Source organism: Semicossyphus pulcher, unplaced genomic scaffold (assembly GCF_022749685.1).
Source record: "Semicossyphus pulcher isolate SPU_LCO1_2020_fin unplaced genomic scaffold, fSemPul1.0.p SCAF_6, whole genome shotgun sequence".
NCBI lineage: Eukaryota > Metazoa > Chordata > Actinopteri > Labriformes > Labridae > Semicossyphus > Semicossyphus pulcher.
In genome coordinates, this window is record NW_027211737.1 from 8,659,995 (window position 1) to 8,673,613 (window position 13,619).

General features: G+C 41.6%; 1 protein-coding gene across 1 annotated transcript in view; it reads right to left on the bottom strand.

Moving 5' to 3' along the window:
- col27a1b (collagen, type XXVII, alpha 1b) overlaps positions 1-13,619 on the bottom strand; it is an 87,290-nt gene that overhangs the window by 27,821 nt on the left and 45,850 nt on the right. Inside the window, exons 13-28 of the mRNA XM_069683171.1 lie at positions 12,970-13,023; positions 10,887-10,931; positions 10,155-10,208; positions 9,317-9,361; positions 9,056-9,109; positions 8,743-8,796; positions 6,626-6,679; positions 5,578-5,631; positions 5,441-5,494; positions 5,312-5,356; positions 4,267-4,320; positions 3,994-4,038; positions 3,770-3,823; positions 3,346-3,399; positions 3,093-3,146; positions 2,120-2,173 (exon numbers count right to left, since the gene is read on the bottom strand). Coding sequence (XP_069539272.1) covers positions 2,120-2,173; positions 3,093-3,146; positions 3,346-3,399; positions 3,770-3,823; positions 3,994-4,038; positions 4,267-4,320; positions 5,312-5,356; positions 5,441-5,494; positions 5,578-5,631; positions 6,626-6,679; positions 8,743-8,796; positions 9,056-9,109; positions 9,317-9,361; positions 10,155-10,208; positions 10,887-10,931; positions 12,970-13,023 — 828 coding nt within the window. The remainder of the gene's footprint in view (positions 1-2,119; positions 2,174-3,092; positions 3,147-3,345; positions 3,400-3,769; positions 3,824-3,993; positions 4,039-4,266; positions 4,321-5,311; positions 5,357-5,440; positions 5,495-5,577; positions 5,632-6,625; positions 6,680-8,742; positions 8,797-9,055; positions 9,110-9,316; positions 9,362-10,154; positions 10,209-10,886; positions 10,932-12,969; positions 13,024-13,619) is intronic.

Genomic DNA, 13,619 nt, shown 5'->3' on the forward strand with positions numbered 1-13,619 from the left:
TGTAAGCGTCTTCTATGAAAGTGATGCTGACACACCCAGAGCAGAGGACAGCCCCCACCTACACAAGGCACTGCAGCACTGTGATTTATCATTGTCATGTGATATATGTTTTGAAAAAGTGGATGACTGCAGATGAAACTGCATGGAGAATTGTGACATGATCTTACTCCATTGGCATCCTTTATGATCAGTTTTTTAAATCCATTCAAACCAAGCAAGCAAATTAGCTGGAAGCCCCCCCCCCGACACACACACACACACCCCCACACACACACACTTTCTATGGCTTTTATTTAAAGTGCACCAATTTTAGGGCTTTTAACTTCAGAGCAAAGAGAAAACCCCTCATATAAAATTATGGAAATGACTTGCTCACACATTGAAGAAATGAATCATGTTAAGATTAAAACGTTGCTTAAATTAAGTGGAGTCAGTTTGGATGGGGGCACTGAAGCTTTTAAACTAAATTTAATGACAGTGTGGCGCAATGCTGAAGAATGACTGAAATATGACTTAACCCTCGAGAAGTAAAGTTTAAAAAGTTAACAAGATATCAGAGAAAACAATAAGATTAAGCTGCACACATTGCTGTCACTCACCAACCACATTTTGATAAACAGTGTCCTTAATAACAAGCTTTTATCTTCTTTTTGGAGGTGAAAATGGGGCGCGGGAAAAGGTTGTTATTGGCTTTTTAAATTATTGTTGACTGGGAATACTTTGACTGGTGTTTCATCTCACTGGTTTTAATTCTATTTTCCAAAGCCTTGATGTAATTGTCAGCTATTAAAGTCATTAAATATTACATTTGTGACTGATTGTAATACCAAGGGAGCCATGTAAAACCAATCCACAGAATTAAAGCCCAAATTATACCACTTTTTCGTGTAAGATCAATTATTCATGCAGTCCAACAATCCCGCTCTGCAACCAAAGGCTATTTCCCCAAAGTAGAAAACCCAATTATTGAAAAATCCAGGGAAGACTGGAATTACCTAGAGTTCATTTCATACAAAGCAACGCGCACATGTACAGAAACTCCAGGGTGTTTTACTGCATGAAGCAAGATGTTGGGAATATCTGCTTAGAATGTTAGAATTCATGTGTGCTTCTAATACAGATTCAGATTCAACCTGTACCCAACCTGTTCCTCCTGTTTACTCAAAAGTTCATTGTTTTTGGAGAAGGTTGCACTTCAAAGGGAATTATTTCTCTGTGGTTGGTCGGAAGTGATAAGTGAAGTATCTGTGCGTTCTTTCATGGTTCAGTAAAGGTGACAGCCACTGCTTATGTTAGCCACTCATATTTAACAGTACAGTCCACAGCCATGCTAGCAGCCCTGTGAGGCTTTAGGCTAATGCTAAAGTTAGCATTGCAACAAGCTGACTATGAAAATGCAGCCATGCTGATGCTTAGCAGGTACAATGTTTACAGGATTGTCCATCTTAGCATGTTAGCATATTACATGTTAGCACAAAGTATAGCTGAGGCTGATGGGAATAAGGCCGGGAGGATGTTTTTGCTTCCTAACTATTACTGTCTGTTAGCCTTTACCTGGGGCCATCACAAGATGATAACGACCACTCCAACCTTCTCTTGGGCTCAAATTGAAGCCTATGAACTCGGGCAGTTTTTTTTTCATTCATTTTTGGTCTTTTTAAAGATGTGGGTAATATTTCAAAATACAATGGCAGCCAGCCCCTGAATCTTATTAGTTACTTTCTAATAAGTTTCAGGATACTCCCTACCGAATTCTACCCATAAGACTATGCAATTATTGTGCCTTCATATGTGCATTGACATCATATAGCCAAAAGCATCTTCTAAAAAAGGGTTTTTTGGGCCTCCGAGACCAAACAGACCAAACGAGTGTGTAGTGGTTGTTATCATCTTGTGATGACCCAAGGTACAGGCTGACAGAAAATAACAGTGAAAAAAAGGTAGCAGAAACATCCTGAGGGCTGGACCTGCTCCCGGCCTAAATATCTTTGGTTTTGCAGGTACTTGGCAAAATATTGGACAAACCCTAAATTTGGTGTAGACTGAATTGTTAATATCATTTGCTTACAGACAGTAGTTTTATGTCACCTGACGGTTGACAAAGACTTCAGCTGCTTACCCTTATGCCTTTTGGTCCTCTGATGCCAATGGATCCCCGAGAACCAGGAGGCCCCTGAATGTGTGTGAAAAAATATTGTTTTGAGTCTCACTGAAACAATGGAAATGAGGGACAGTTGACTAAGTCTCATTCTTATCTTTTGCTGTTTCTGTTGTTTAACTTCTAATTTTTCTGCAATCCCAGCTAGCAGGGAACATTACCTACAAGTACTAATTAAGTTTGAAACATTTTAATCTAATATTCAAAAAACGTTATACGGATGTTTATCATTTCAAAAGTTCTTGTAACGTTAAATCTTAAAATAAGACAAAACGTTTCAACTGCAACATTCTGAAGATATTTTCAGGATGATATTGAGGCCTAGGACGTCAGAACGTGATTAATACAATGTTCCTGAAATGTGATTTGAACTTCTCTCTGCAACTTTCTGAAAATGTTTTCAGTGAACTTTCTCCTTCTATTAAAAGGAACATTCTGGGAACCAAATAAAAACATTACTAGAACATTGCATGTAACATTCTCAGAACGTTCTTAGAACAAACCATTTCTAGCTGGGATGATGTAGATGTGTACTAAAGAGTGTTTCAGTACACTGTGACTGAACTGCTACGCGTGGTTACTAGTGTCGTGTAGTGAGGGTTCTCAGTCATCCAGGTCTTGGTAATTCAAAGCTTAATCCAAAAGGTAACTGAACTCGGTTGAAGTTCTTGAAGAAAGGCAGGAAAAGGCTTTATCAGCCTTTCGTATGAGACGTGAAGTCCAGTTGCCTTTTGGATTAAGCTTTGAATGTGGTTACAAGTGCAACTCACACCCAACCACACCTGTCAGTGACACTGGATGTGGTCAGAAATGCAATAATCATTTGTATTCTAACCAGAGAGAGCAGCTCTGCAGTCTGGTATTAAGTATCGGACAAGGTCCAGTTCTGTAGACATATCTGGTTTCCACTTTGTGTACATAACAGTTCACTTACTGGGATCCCCTGCGGTCCAGGTGGGCCTGACTCTCCAGGTATGCCTGTGTGACCCTGATGGATAGAACATTACTCAAACAATATCTACATGATTTATCAAAAGAAATCATAAATTACAGATTAGATTTCGACAAAAATGGATGGCCTTATACTCTCAAATCAGTCTCTCCGAACATGTCACACCCCCATCCCTTACGTATGTAGAACTGAATGCCCCCTGGTATGAGAGACGGGGTCCAGACTTACTCCTTACCATCGGCCCCTGTTCGCCTGGCGGCCCGGGGGCACCAGTTTTCCCTCGATCCCCCTGAGGAAACACAAGCTATTATTAGACAAATACCACAAGTAGGGCTTCAACTGATTAATACATATATTACCTTGATTAATTAAGAGTTCAAAGGTCAAAGAAATGTACTTTTAAATTCAAAACACAGAGAAAAGCAGCAAATCTAACCATCTTAAAACTAGTACAAGCAAATGTTTGACAGCTGTGTTTGATAAATGACTTGTTAATTACCAATTATTACTTTATCAACACATTAGCTGCAGTTGACAAATGGTTTCAGCTCGTATCCCTCACTACAAATACAGAGAGCTATTTCACAGCCCAAAATTGGACACTGGACAACAACAAGCTGTGATACCTCCAAAGCCTGACAAATTGAGACCTTGCTAACCTTTTCTCCGGCGATGCCCGCCTCTCCGACAGGCCCGACAAACCCAGGCAGCCCCTGAAGGAGAGAAAAACAAGCTGTCTTAACTGTCTCTTATTTCTCTTAACTCAATTGAAGTTAGGTTTCTCAGACGAGGCAGCGCAGCTTTTGGGACTCCAACAAAACAGACACATAAGGAGACACGCAGCGAGCATCAAACAGCAGAGAGAGGAGAGAGAAGTCTTTACCCTCTCGCCAAGCTTTCCGACCTCGCCAGTTATCCCGGTCTCGCCCTACAGCAACGCAGACAATTAGCATATCACAAACTTATTCAAGCCTTTCATTTTTAGTTCAAATCAGCTGAAATGTGCTCGGAGGCGGGTTCCCCTGTGGTAGCGGAGAATTAACATCTAATTTACACTTATTCAGATGATACATTATCATAAAAGAAAGCCGGGGAGAGAATGTTCAGTTAAGGATGACAGTGTTTCGGCGGTGAATATGTGACTATTAGGTCTGACCTTGAGTCCATCTGGGCCTGTCAGTCCAGGGAATCCCTCCCTCCCAGGCCTGCCCTGAACAGAAAGCAAGAATGACACAGAGAAGTGCACTGCAGCGCCGCACAACAAACAGTAAACTCCTGTGAAAAGGTACAGTCTGTGAGTCTGCCGTCCCACGAGACGCCGCCGCCGCACAAAACAAACCAACAACTGATGCCAAAACAAAAACACCCCTTTAAGAAACTTAATGATCCATAAAACAAAGAGCTGTTTGCAGCATCAAAGGCTCCTTATTACTCACACAAGTCATTGGGTCATTTATGTTTGTTTTCAGCTATCACTTGTGGGTTGCACTTTTGGGAGATGGCAGAATAGAGTTAACTGTGGTAAATATAGAGAGTTTCACTGAAAGTCTTCTGTTTTGTTTAGCCTGGGATGACTCCAAACAAACACTGTTTTTTGGACAGGGACTGTTGACTTTAATTTACCCTGCAGAACAGTTCAAAGACATCCTCTTTGTCTCTTGTTAAGTCCTTAGTTTGTCGTGCAAAGCCTGTATGGTCGAGATATTTGAAAAACAAACACTGAAGGGGACTATAAGTTATTTATAGCAACCCTCGATTTAACTCTAATCACACATTTGACCTTCAGAAGAGATACCAGCGCGGTGAAATGTTGTCAGGCTTTAGGTTAAAATGCACCTTTTCCTCTGCATTCATCTTACAACGTATCAATCAACTCTTACTACTGTACATTTTGGTTTGCCGTGAAAAGACAGTTGCTTTTGTTTGTGATTTTTTAAATGATAGAAGAGCATAGTGATTTGCTGACCAATCTGGTAATATGAGTACACAGTGTCCAGTAGGAGGTTTTAGAACAAAGAGACATTAGTCAGCCAAAGGAGAGGCCACAGTTAGTCCTCCAAGGCGTAATTTAGGCAGAGACACATGGGGTGCGATGGTGCGTAATAAGTATTGCGGTGTTGTGTGTGGATCCAAAAAGATAACAAAGTTATAGTATTTTCTAACTGCTCTTGAGCTGCAGGGCTTCTCCAATCAGCACTCACCTCGAGTCCAGCAGGTCCGACTGGCCCAACTGGTCCCTCATCGCCCTGACGAAGAAACAGTCACAAAAGGTCAGGAGGAGACAAACTGCTTCTGTATTTTATTCATTTTCAAACTCCATGCAGTCCCACCTGAAGTCCAAGTGTTCCTCTCGGACCTGGCAAACCTCTTGTCCCTTGCTTTCCCTGAGGATGAAACACTGAATGTAAACTTTGACTTCATTTCTATTCACTGAAAATGTATAACGCTTTAATGTGACTCTACTGACCTTGGGTCCTTCAGGGCCGTTTTGTCCTGGTGGCCCGATGTCTCCTGGGAAGCCCTGTGACAAAATGAACCACAGCTTCATCACCACGGTAGCATGCTCTGTACATCCAATGATAATGTGACGTAAATATGATGCATCTGGTTAAAATACAACACTGAGGGGGGAATTCACTAAGAATGAACTTGCGGCCGCTGATAGCTCCATAAATTGCACATCAGTTGCACCCGCTGCCTGCTCCGTCTCGAGGTCCACTTCACAAAACAAATTGCACTGATGATATTCAACTGAAGCCGTGCAGTTTGCTCTTGTTTTGTGTCTGATTGTGGAGAGAAGCTGTCTGCACCTCCACTCTCTGCTGCGCCCTCACTGATGGCTCTCAACTCCATGCACAGATCGATGATGAGCAGGGAGAGGAGGGGGCAGCTCTTTTAACAGTTTATTGTAAAGTCCAGACTCGACAGGTGTTTACCAGTTTAACTGTCTGTAACGCAGCTTCATTTTTTAAACGAGTGTGCAACAGCTGCTGGTCCATATAATAATCTCCGACCTGCGTAACGGCTCCAGACCGTCTCCAAACATGTGGACAAAGTGTGCCCGTGAGCCGGGGTTGAGCCTCACACGTGATTGATCTCCTGATTATAATAATAATGACATAATGACACAAGTATTATCAAGATTGTTCTTACAGACAAATACATTTTTTATCACACAAAAGATGGAACTGTCGTCTTGATCACTGGAAACGGAGCATGACATTTCTACGCCATAGTTACCAACAGCTCTCTGCAGACGGTAATATTTTCTCTCTTACTGCGCGGTGCTGTTAGCGCTGACGTTAGTGAATTAGGTGCTTTTTGCCACGAGGCTCATTTAAATACACGCAAACAGCACCAGAGCACAGAGGCAGTGTTTGCTCTGCGGCGCACTTTGGGGTGCATTCAACCCTCTGCGTGTGCTTGGAGAATGAGGCGTCTTTTGTGTCATTTGCACAGGTTTAGCCGCACAATGCTTTAGTGAATTCCCCCCTTAGTAACAGAATTCTTCTTACCTCTAAGCCAGGAGGGCCAGGTAAACCATCAGGGCCTTTTTCACCAGGTTTTCCCTGTGAAATGTCACAAACAATCTCACTGTTAGTTCACAGATTACAACACTGCTCTCTGGATAGGGTTACGGATAGAAAGAAAAGTCACAAGAAAACTCCAAGCTATTCTCTTTCCTAGCAATTAAAATGCCTTTTTTATCAGCATGGTCCTGTTAGCCTTAAAACAAATTGCGAAGCCTTTCAGGACAGCTTAAACCAGAGTGCTGTAGTGAATCATGCCGTAACAACAAAGGCATTTTCATTGTTCAAAAAGAGATTGGAATTTTCAACTGATTTATTTGTGTTATCTAACCAAATTGACAATAGCATAGCCCAAAGTTCACTAAAAGGTTTGTACATCATGTAGTATGTTACAAAAAAATCTAATATAACCTTGAAAAAGACAAGAAATCTGCCTCATTGCCTCTGCCACAAAGTACATCATCTTTGTGCATTCTAAGGTAATGCACCCCATTTTTTAATATCATTCAGAACAGCTGTTACATCCTGTAGCAGGTCAAGCAAGCAGGGGAGTGAGCTCTCCAGGCCACAATCTCAAATTAGATCAGAGGGCACTGAAAATATTAAGGACACTTCAGACAGGAGTGCCAACTTTGGTGGATTAGTCTCAGAGCTAAGGCAGCATCTGAACTGGGAATTCGCCGGTGCCCTGCTCTTTAAAGGGGGTTGTTTATGCCTGAGCTTGATTAGCACACATTTGTTGGACCAACATTTTCCTACATGCTTGAGTGCCTGAAGTTTTGCTTTTGTATACATTTGAAGATTTCCACCATTTTTTTTCCTCAAGAGCACCAGTATGTTTTTGTGCACCCTGGGACGTACACGACGTTTCAGAACACTATTCTTATCTGATGGAGCTGAGCGAAAAAAGTCCACAACGTTTGACAGACGCTGTGTCCACTTTCAGCTTACTCTTAGACCCACTGGAGAGATGGTACTTTATTTATCAATTAGGGATCACTGAAAAAACATCTCCACTGCGTTTCACAGACAGAGGATATGCAAGCAACCACAGCCGTGTAGCCGGGAATTAAATGACTAAACAAAAGCTAAAAGGATAATCTCTGTATGAAGTAACACTCTGCAGTGTACAGATTAAGATCACGGATTAACTGTGCAATCTAATCAAAAAGAAACTAACATGTAGAGTCAATTATGTTGCGTTAATGGAGTCAGGGCCGGCTCTGGACATTTTGGCGCCCTAAATGTTTGAGGTTTAGAATTTTTGCGCCCCCACTGAAAATTTCTGCCACACAATATCATTTTTTATTTTGCATGCCAGTGTGCAACACAGTTATCCAGCAGATTAATAGATTTTATATTGATATTTATATATTTTTTATACATAAAAAGCTCTATTTTGATGCAATTGTATGCACTCTTTATTTACATTCAAAGTAACCATTGAAAATGTAAAAATGTGTACCTGAACTGCTATCATTTAACATTTATTGAACAGACTTATAAAAAATGTGAAATTCACAAGTTAGCATTAGTTTACTGTAATAAAAGGGTTTTTCTTCATTCATAGACACTCACAATAAACTTTTTAAGATAGAGTTTCTTTGTCTCTTTCCTCTCTCTCTCTCTTTCCATCACATGCTGCTCTCTCTCTTCCCCCCCCTTTTTATTATATGTTGTCTGTCTGTCTGTATCACATGTGGGATTAGTCGAGTAGGGCGAGCCAATTAAACAACAGAACGTACATTATATGTACGACAAAAGAAGAAGTGGTAAGAGAGAGAGTGCGGCAGAGTGACGGTTAATGCGAGCGGAGCAGAGATAAAGGTTAGGAGTGAAGCTGTCAATCTTGCAGTAGGCTTGAATTCAACATTGGGGCTTCATTAAAATGTTTGAGGCTCAAGCCAGCGCCCCCCAGAACGCGGCGCCCTAGGCAACCGCCTATATCGCCTATGCCTTGATCCGGCCTAGAATGGAGTACATTAGAGTTTCAATGGCAGAATTTTTAACATGTGTTATCAACAATGGAAATTTAGCTTTATACTTGTGTTTCATAATTTTCCCTGCTTGTTGTTGATGTTTGAATTGGGGATAGAAAATACCTGTGGTCCAGGTTTCCCACAGGGACCAGGCAACCCAGGAGAGCCACGGATACCCTGTAACATAGACCCCAGCTCAGTGTAAACAGACACGTCAAAGAAAGAACAAATCTCACACATGAACATGCTGAAACACAAGGATAAAACAAATGGTGAATAGGCTGCACTTTTAGACAGCAGAACAAGATGTTCCAATAAATCCAGTTCACACAAACACAGGCGGTGACATAATATGGAGTTCAGTGTCTTGATCAATGACAGATTTGACATACAGGAAGGAGAAGCTGGCATCTTATAATTACAAACAAATACCAACCTTGTCCCCTTGGAACCCACACGGCCCTGGCTCTCCTGGTAAGCCAACATCCCCCTGAGAAAACACAGAAAAATCATGAAAACAAAATCGAAATGTTTGAATAAATTATTTAGTTGAATGAGTTACAGCAGTGTTGGGTGACATGTGATATGCAGGGTGTTAGATTTCACAAGAGTTACATTTTTGTGATTTGTCAGCCCTACAATCGTTGTACGTGGGTCGGGTAATGTAAGTAGTCTGAGAAAGACATATGCAGATCACCTTATCACCTTTCAGTCCGGGCTCCCCTGAGTTTCCAGGTACTCCCTTTGAAGCAAAAAGGAAAAAATTAGAAATAAAGGTTAAACATGTTGTCCTGGTTGTTCCCTCTTCACTGGGGCTAATATATGTTTAAACATTATCGCATGAGAGGGAGTGATGTTTTACTGAATATCATTACTGCTGCAATTCAGTCATAGGCACAATCACAGCAGTGATAATATTCAGAACATCTCGACCTCGACCACATGTGATACTGCTTAACTATACAAACGTTATACAAGCGGCTAATAGTAGTAAACAGTATTAATCAACAATAGATTATTTTTGCTCCACCAACTCAACTAGTTTCACAACTTAACTGAAACTGGACTTTTGTTGCTAAGCAACCCGAACATTCTCCTGTACTGTGTCTAGAGGTTACCACAGATCAGCTGTTTTTGTCATGTACATTTTGTTCTGATTTATCATCAACCAGTGAAATAAGAGTCTGCTGTGTGATTCAGAGGTACCAGCTTGATTAATGTAAACATACGCGGTCTGCTGTAATGTTAACAGTATTCAGAACACCTGGCGGAGGCGGAGTGATACACAGAGTGAAAAGTTCCAGTGATGTTGTTCTCTCTATCACCACTCACGAAATGCCTCTTGTCCAATCAGATTACTAGGATGGAACAAACTGTTGTATAAAATACAATATTTAACCTTATCCCAACAGCAACCACATGTCTACTTGATAGCATTCTCTTTAAGATCAAATCATCGTCACAATTCACCCTGCTTATGTTGTATCCTTTGTCAAAATGAGTTAAAGACATAACTAGAAAACTGCATGATTTACCTTAATGCCTGGAGGTCCTGGTAAGCCCATAATGCCAACAGGGCCCATGTCTCCCTGCAAATAACAACACACACAAAACTAGAACGAATGCTAAATGTCCAGACAAATACACAAAAGCTTGATTTATATTTAAATATTACCATTGACTCCAGTTTGTCTGTGAATGTTTTTTATTTCACAACTGCTGTTGCTCCTTCCGGTACGGTAAGGTCAGAACATGATCTGAATATTCTTCTATACTTGTGCTTAGTCTCAGTTCTTAATATCTTATGTTAATGAATATAAACATGCTTTTTATTTGGAATAAGATGCCAAACTTCTTGAATTTTAATCATAGAACTAAATGGAAAAAAACTCATAATAATCAGCAACTATCTGATCAGAAAAAACTAGAATGCTGAGATGACCTGACATTCACTGCCAGCTTTGGCACTTGTCAGTTTTTGATTAAAGTGCCTCAGACACATTTTGGTCTGCGTGGAAAAAGAATTGAAGTTTTAAATCCAGGACTGAAACTCATAACACAAAAAAACTTTCTGAGCTCAAAGTCTGAACAGAAATGTCTGGAAGAGATGAATAAGAATAGCCAATAAGGAATCAAACCAGCTTTTGTATAACCCTTTTCAAAACATTATTCTCAAGCTGATTTCCAGAGAAAAGAAAACACAGACAGGGATTTAAAGGAGGCAATGTATAAAAACAAAAAGAAAGTGAGAAAGATACAAAACTCACAGAAAGACCAGGGACTCCGCACGGGCCAGGAGCTCCCAGTTCACCCTGAGAGGACAGACAAAGAGAAATAAACAAAAGGTGCAACAGGAGCACAGTCAGCTGCATGGAGAGGATACACATGAAAGCATACAGTATGTTTGTTTATTCTGTTTGTTTACTAGTGTTTTCCTCCACTAATTGCCTGAGTAATGTGCATTCCCACTCATTTGAGCACAGTGAGTGAGCACTTGGCACTCGACACAGAGAGAGGCTTGTTTTCTGAATGATGTACCCCCCAGCCACATGCCATGCCTACATCCTCTCCAAGCTACGCGTCCAATGGAGGGATGGATGACACACATATCGCAGTGTGGCCTTCCTGTCGCCTCCTCGTTCTCCTTTTGAATGAATTCAGCCAAATGGAACATCTTCCCTCTTTCCCTCTGTATGCGGAGGCCTGGAGGAGGCTCTCAGGGGTCATCCAATCACAATCTCACTCAATCGGGAGCAGTGAGGGTCAATGTAAAGAAAAGAAAGTGCTGACAATGTCCTCTCATCAGTGTAGATTATGGTGGGTTTGGAAGTTACGGAATAATTGCACAGATTTGCCTCACAGTCAGTCCTGGGCAGGGATCAAATGTTGTTGCTGTTAAACAACATGCTCTGACAGGGAATTTTACAGAAATATTGAACTTGTCAAACTAAATTACTAAAAAGTTGAAAAAGTTTGTCTTGTTTACTGTTTGCATCTTTATTCCTTATTCTTATGAAAGGCTCCCTGTCAGGTGACATCACAGTTCCTCCCTCGTTTCTGAGTGCAGGTCTACTCACCTCAACTAGCTCTCTGACAAGTTGTGTTCAGTTAGTTGTTAGCTAGTAAGTTAGTAAGTTGCCCGAATCACCCGTATGGTGTTGCACAAAATAACACGAAATACTTTCATTTAGTTGTTGTATTGTGTTAAGAAGTTGTAAAGTGCGATTAGCACGCTAGCGTTAGCACATCAGCGATTAGCGTGGCAGCAGTTAGCGTGCTAGCAGGTGAAATGTAGCTACATTTGTTTCAACAGCAATGTATGCACCCTCATTTATCTTTGTTGTATTGATAGGGTTGACATGGATGCTTGTTTAGCTTTACAATTTGAGTTATATGCTTGTTGTAACTTATTGCTAACAGTGTAGTACTTTAAAGGGCCAGTAAGCCAATTTTCAACCTCAGTCCTATCATGCTGTTTTGGGGAGCTAATGCCATTATGGTAGCAAAAAAAATGCAATTTGGCTCTGTGCCTTTGGAGGACGCTATCTGCTACTCCAATGGGCCCTGGAAAACCTCCACCAGACTACGTAAAACGTGTCATCTGGCGAAGGCCAGGGAGCTCGCTAAACTACCTCAGTCCAGGAGGCCCGCCTCCGATTTCATGTCTCGTTCAAAATCGTCAGGTTTGAAATGTAGACTGCAGAAGTTTTTATAGACGATCCACCAGTATATTCTCATCGTATATCAGATTCTGTACCGCTCGGAGCCATTGCCTGCAACGATCAATGTCCTTGACTGGAAAACTCTCTCGCTGGGCCGTTCCTTTCAGGGAGGGGAGGGAGAGGGAGGGGCGCAATGCATGCTGGGTGTTGTAGGAATGTAGAATGGGCGAAACCACGAGCTGTTTGTACAACTTTCTCCACAGCTATGGCACCAATTTCAAATATTATTGCTTCTATCGATTACAGAGAACACCAGCTTTGACTGACAGTGGCTTTTTCCAGGGGCGAACTGCTCCTTTAAGACTCAACTGTATGTGTACACTCTGGTGTCGCTTAAATAGTAGTGGATAGATGAATACACAGACAGTGTTTCAGTGTTTGTTGCAGACCACACCCACATATACACACCCATCCCCACGCGCCCAGTCAACTGTATCAAATGTACATTTTACCCGGATCTCACTAACACCTAAAATACCTTTTATGCTTAGAAATCCTGATGTCAAGTCCCCGTCTAGTTCTGCCTGCATATGCTCGCCCAGGGACATTTTAAAAGACTACATACCTTGTTCTGCAAGAGATTATGACTCTTCACATGTATGGGGATGTGCTTTGAATTTTCACTTACTGGGTTCCCATCAGGGCCAGGAGGTCCCCTCTCTCCAAAGTCACCAGGAAACCCCTGAGCAGACACAGAAACAGGATAGTTATTTAACCACAGGGGGAAGTGACTCATTTTATTATATTCACACTGTAAAATGCCCATTTTAATGTTGAATTTATTGATGTATCACACAGTTAATATAGTAAAGTCATCACACCCAGCGCAGGGGATCAATAAAGTCAAATCAATTTTATTTTATAGCTCAATATCACATTTTTTCTCAAGTCTGAACAACACCCCCTTTCCCAAGACCCCCACAGTGTTTCCCAAAACAGAAGTTAGCTGAATAAAGCCAAGCAAATCCCATCAAATTTGCTCCCAGCGCTCCATTCCTGGGAGACCGGCAGGAAATTCCCCGGCTGAGCGTTTCCGAGCGACCGAGCGTCTATGCGTGCACGCGCTGGCAGGGAGCGCATGGCAGCCCGCGAACCAAACCCCCAGGACTTGCCTAAATGGGCGAATAAAGCTGCTTGGCTCAGGAACTGCTGACTCAGTCCTTTTTTTTTGCTTGGTGCTCGTAATTCCATTATAGAGGCAGAACAAGAGGCGTGATGCAGCCTAGAGGCCACACGCTCCACGTGTGCTTGTCAATGTGCCAAGGTCAACATTCAACC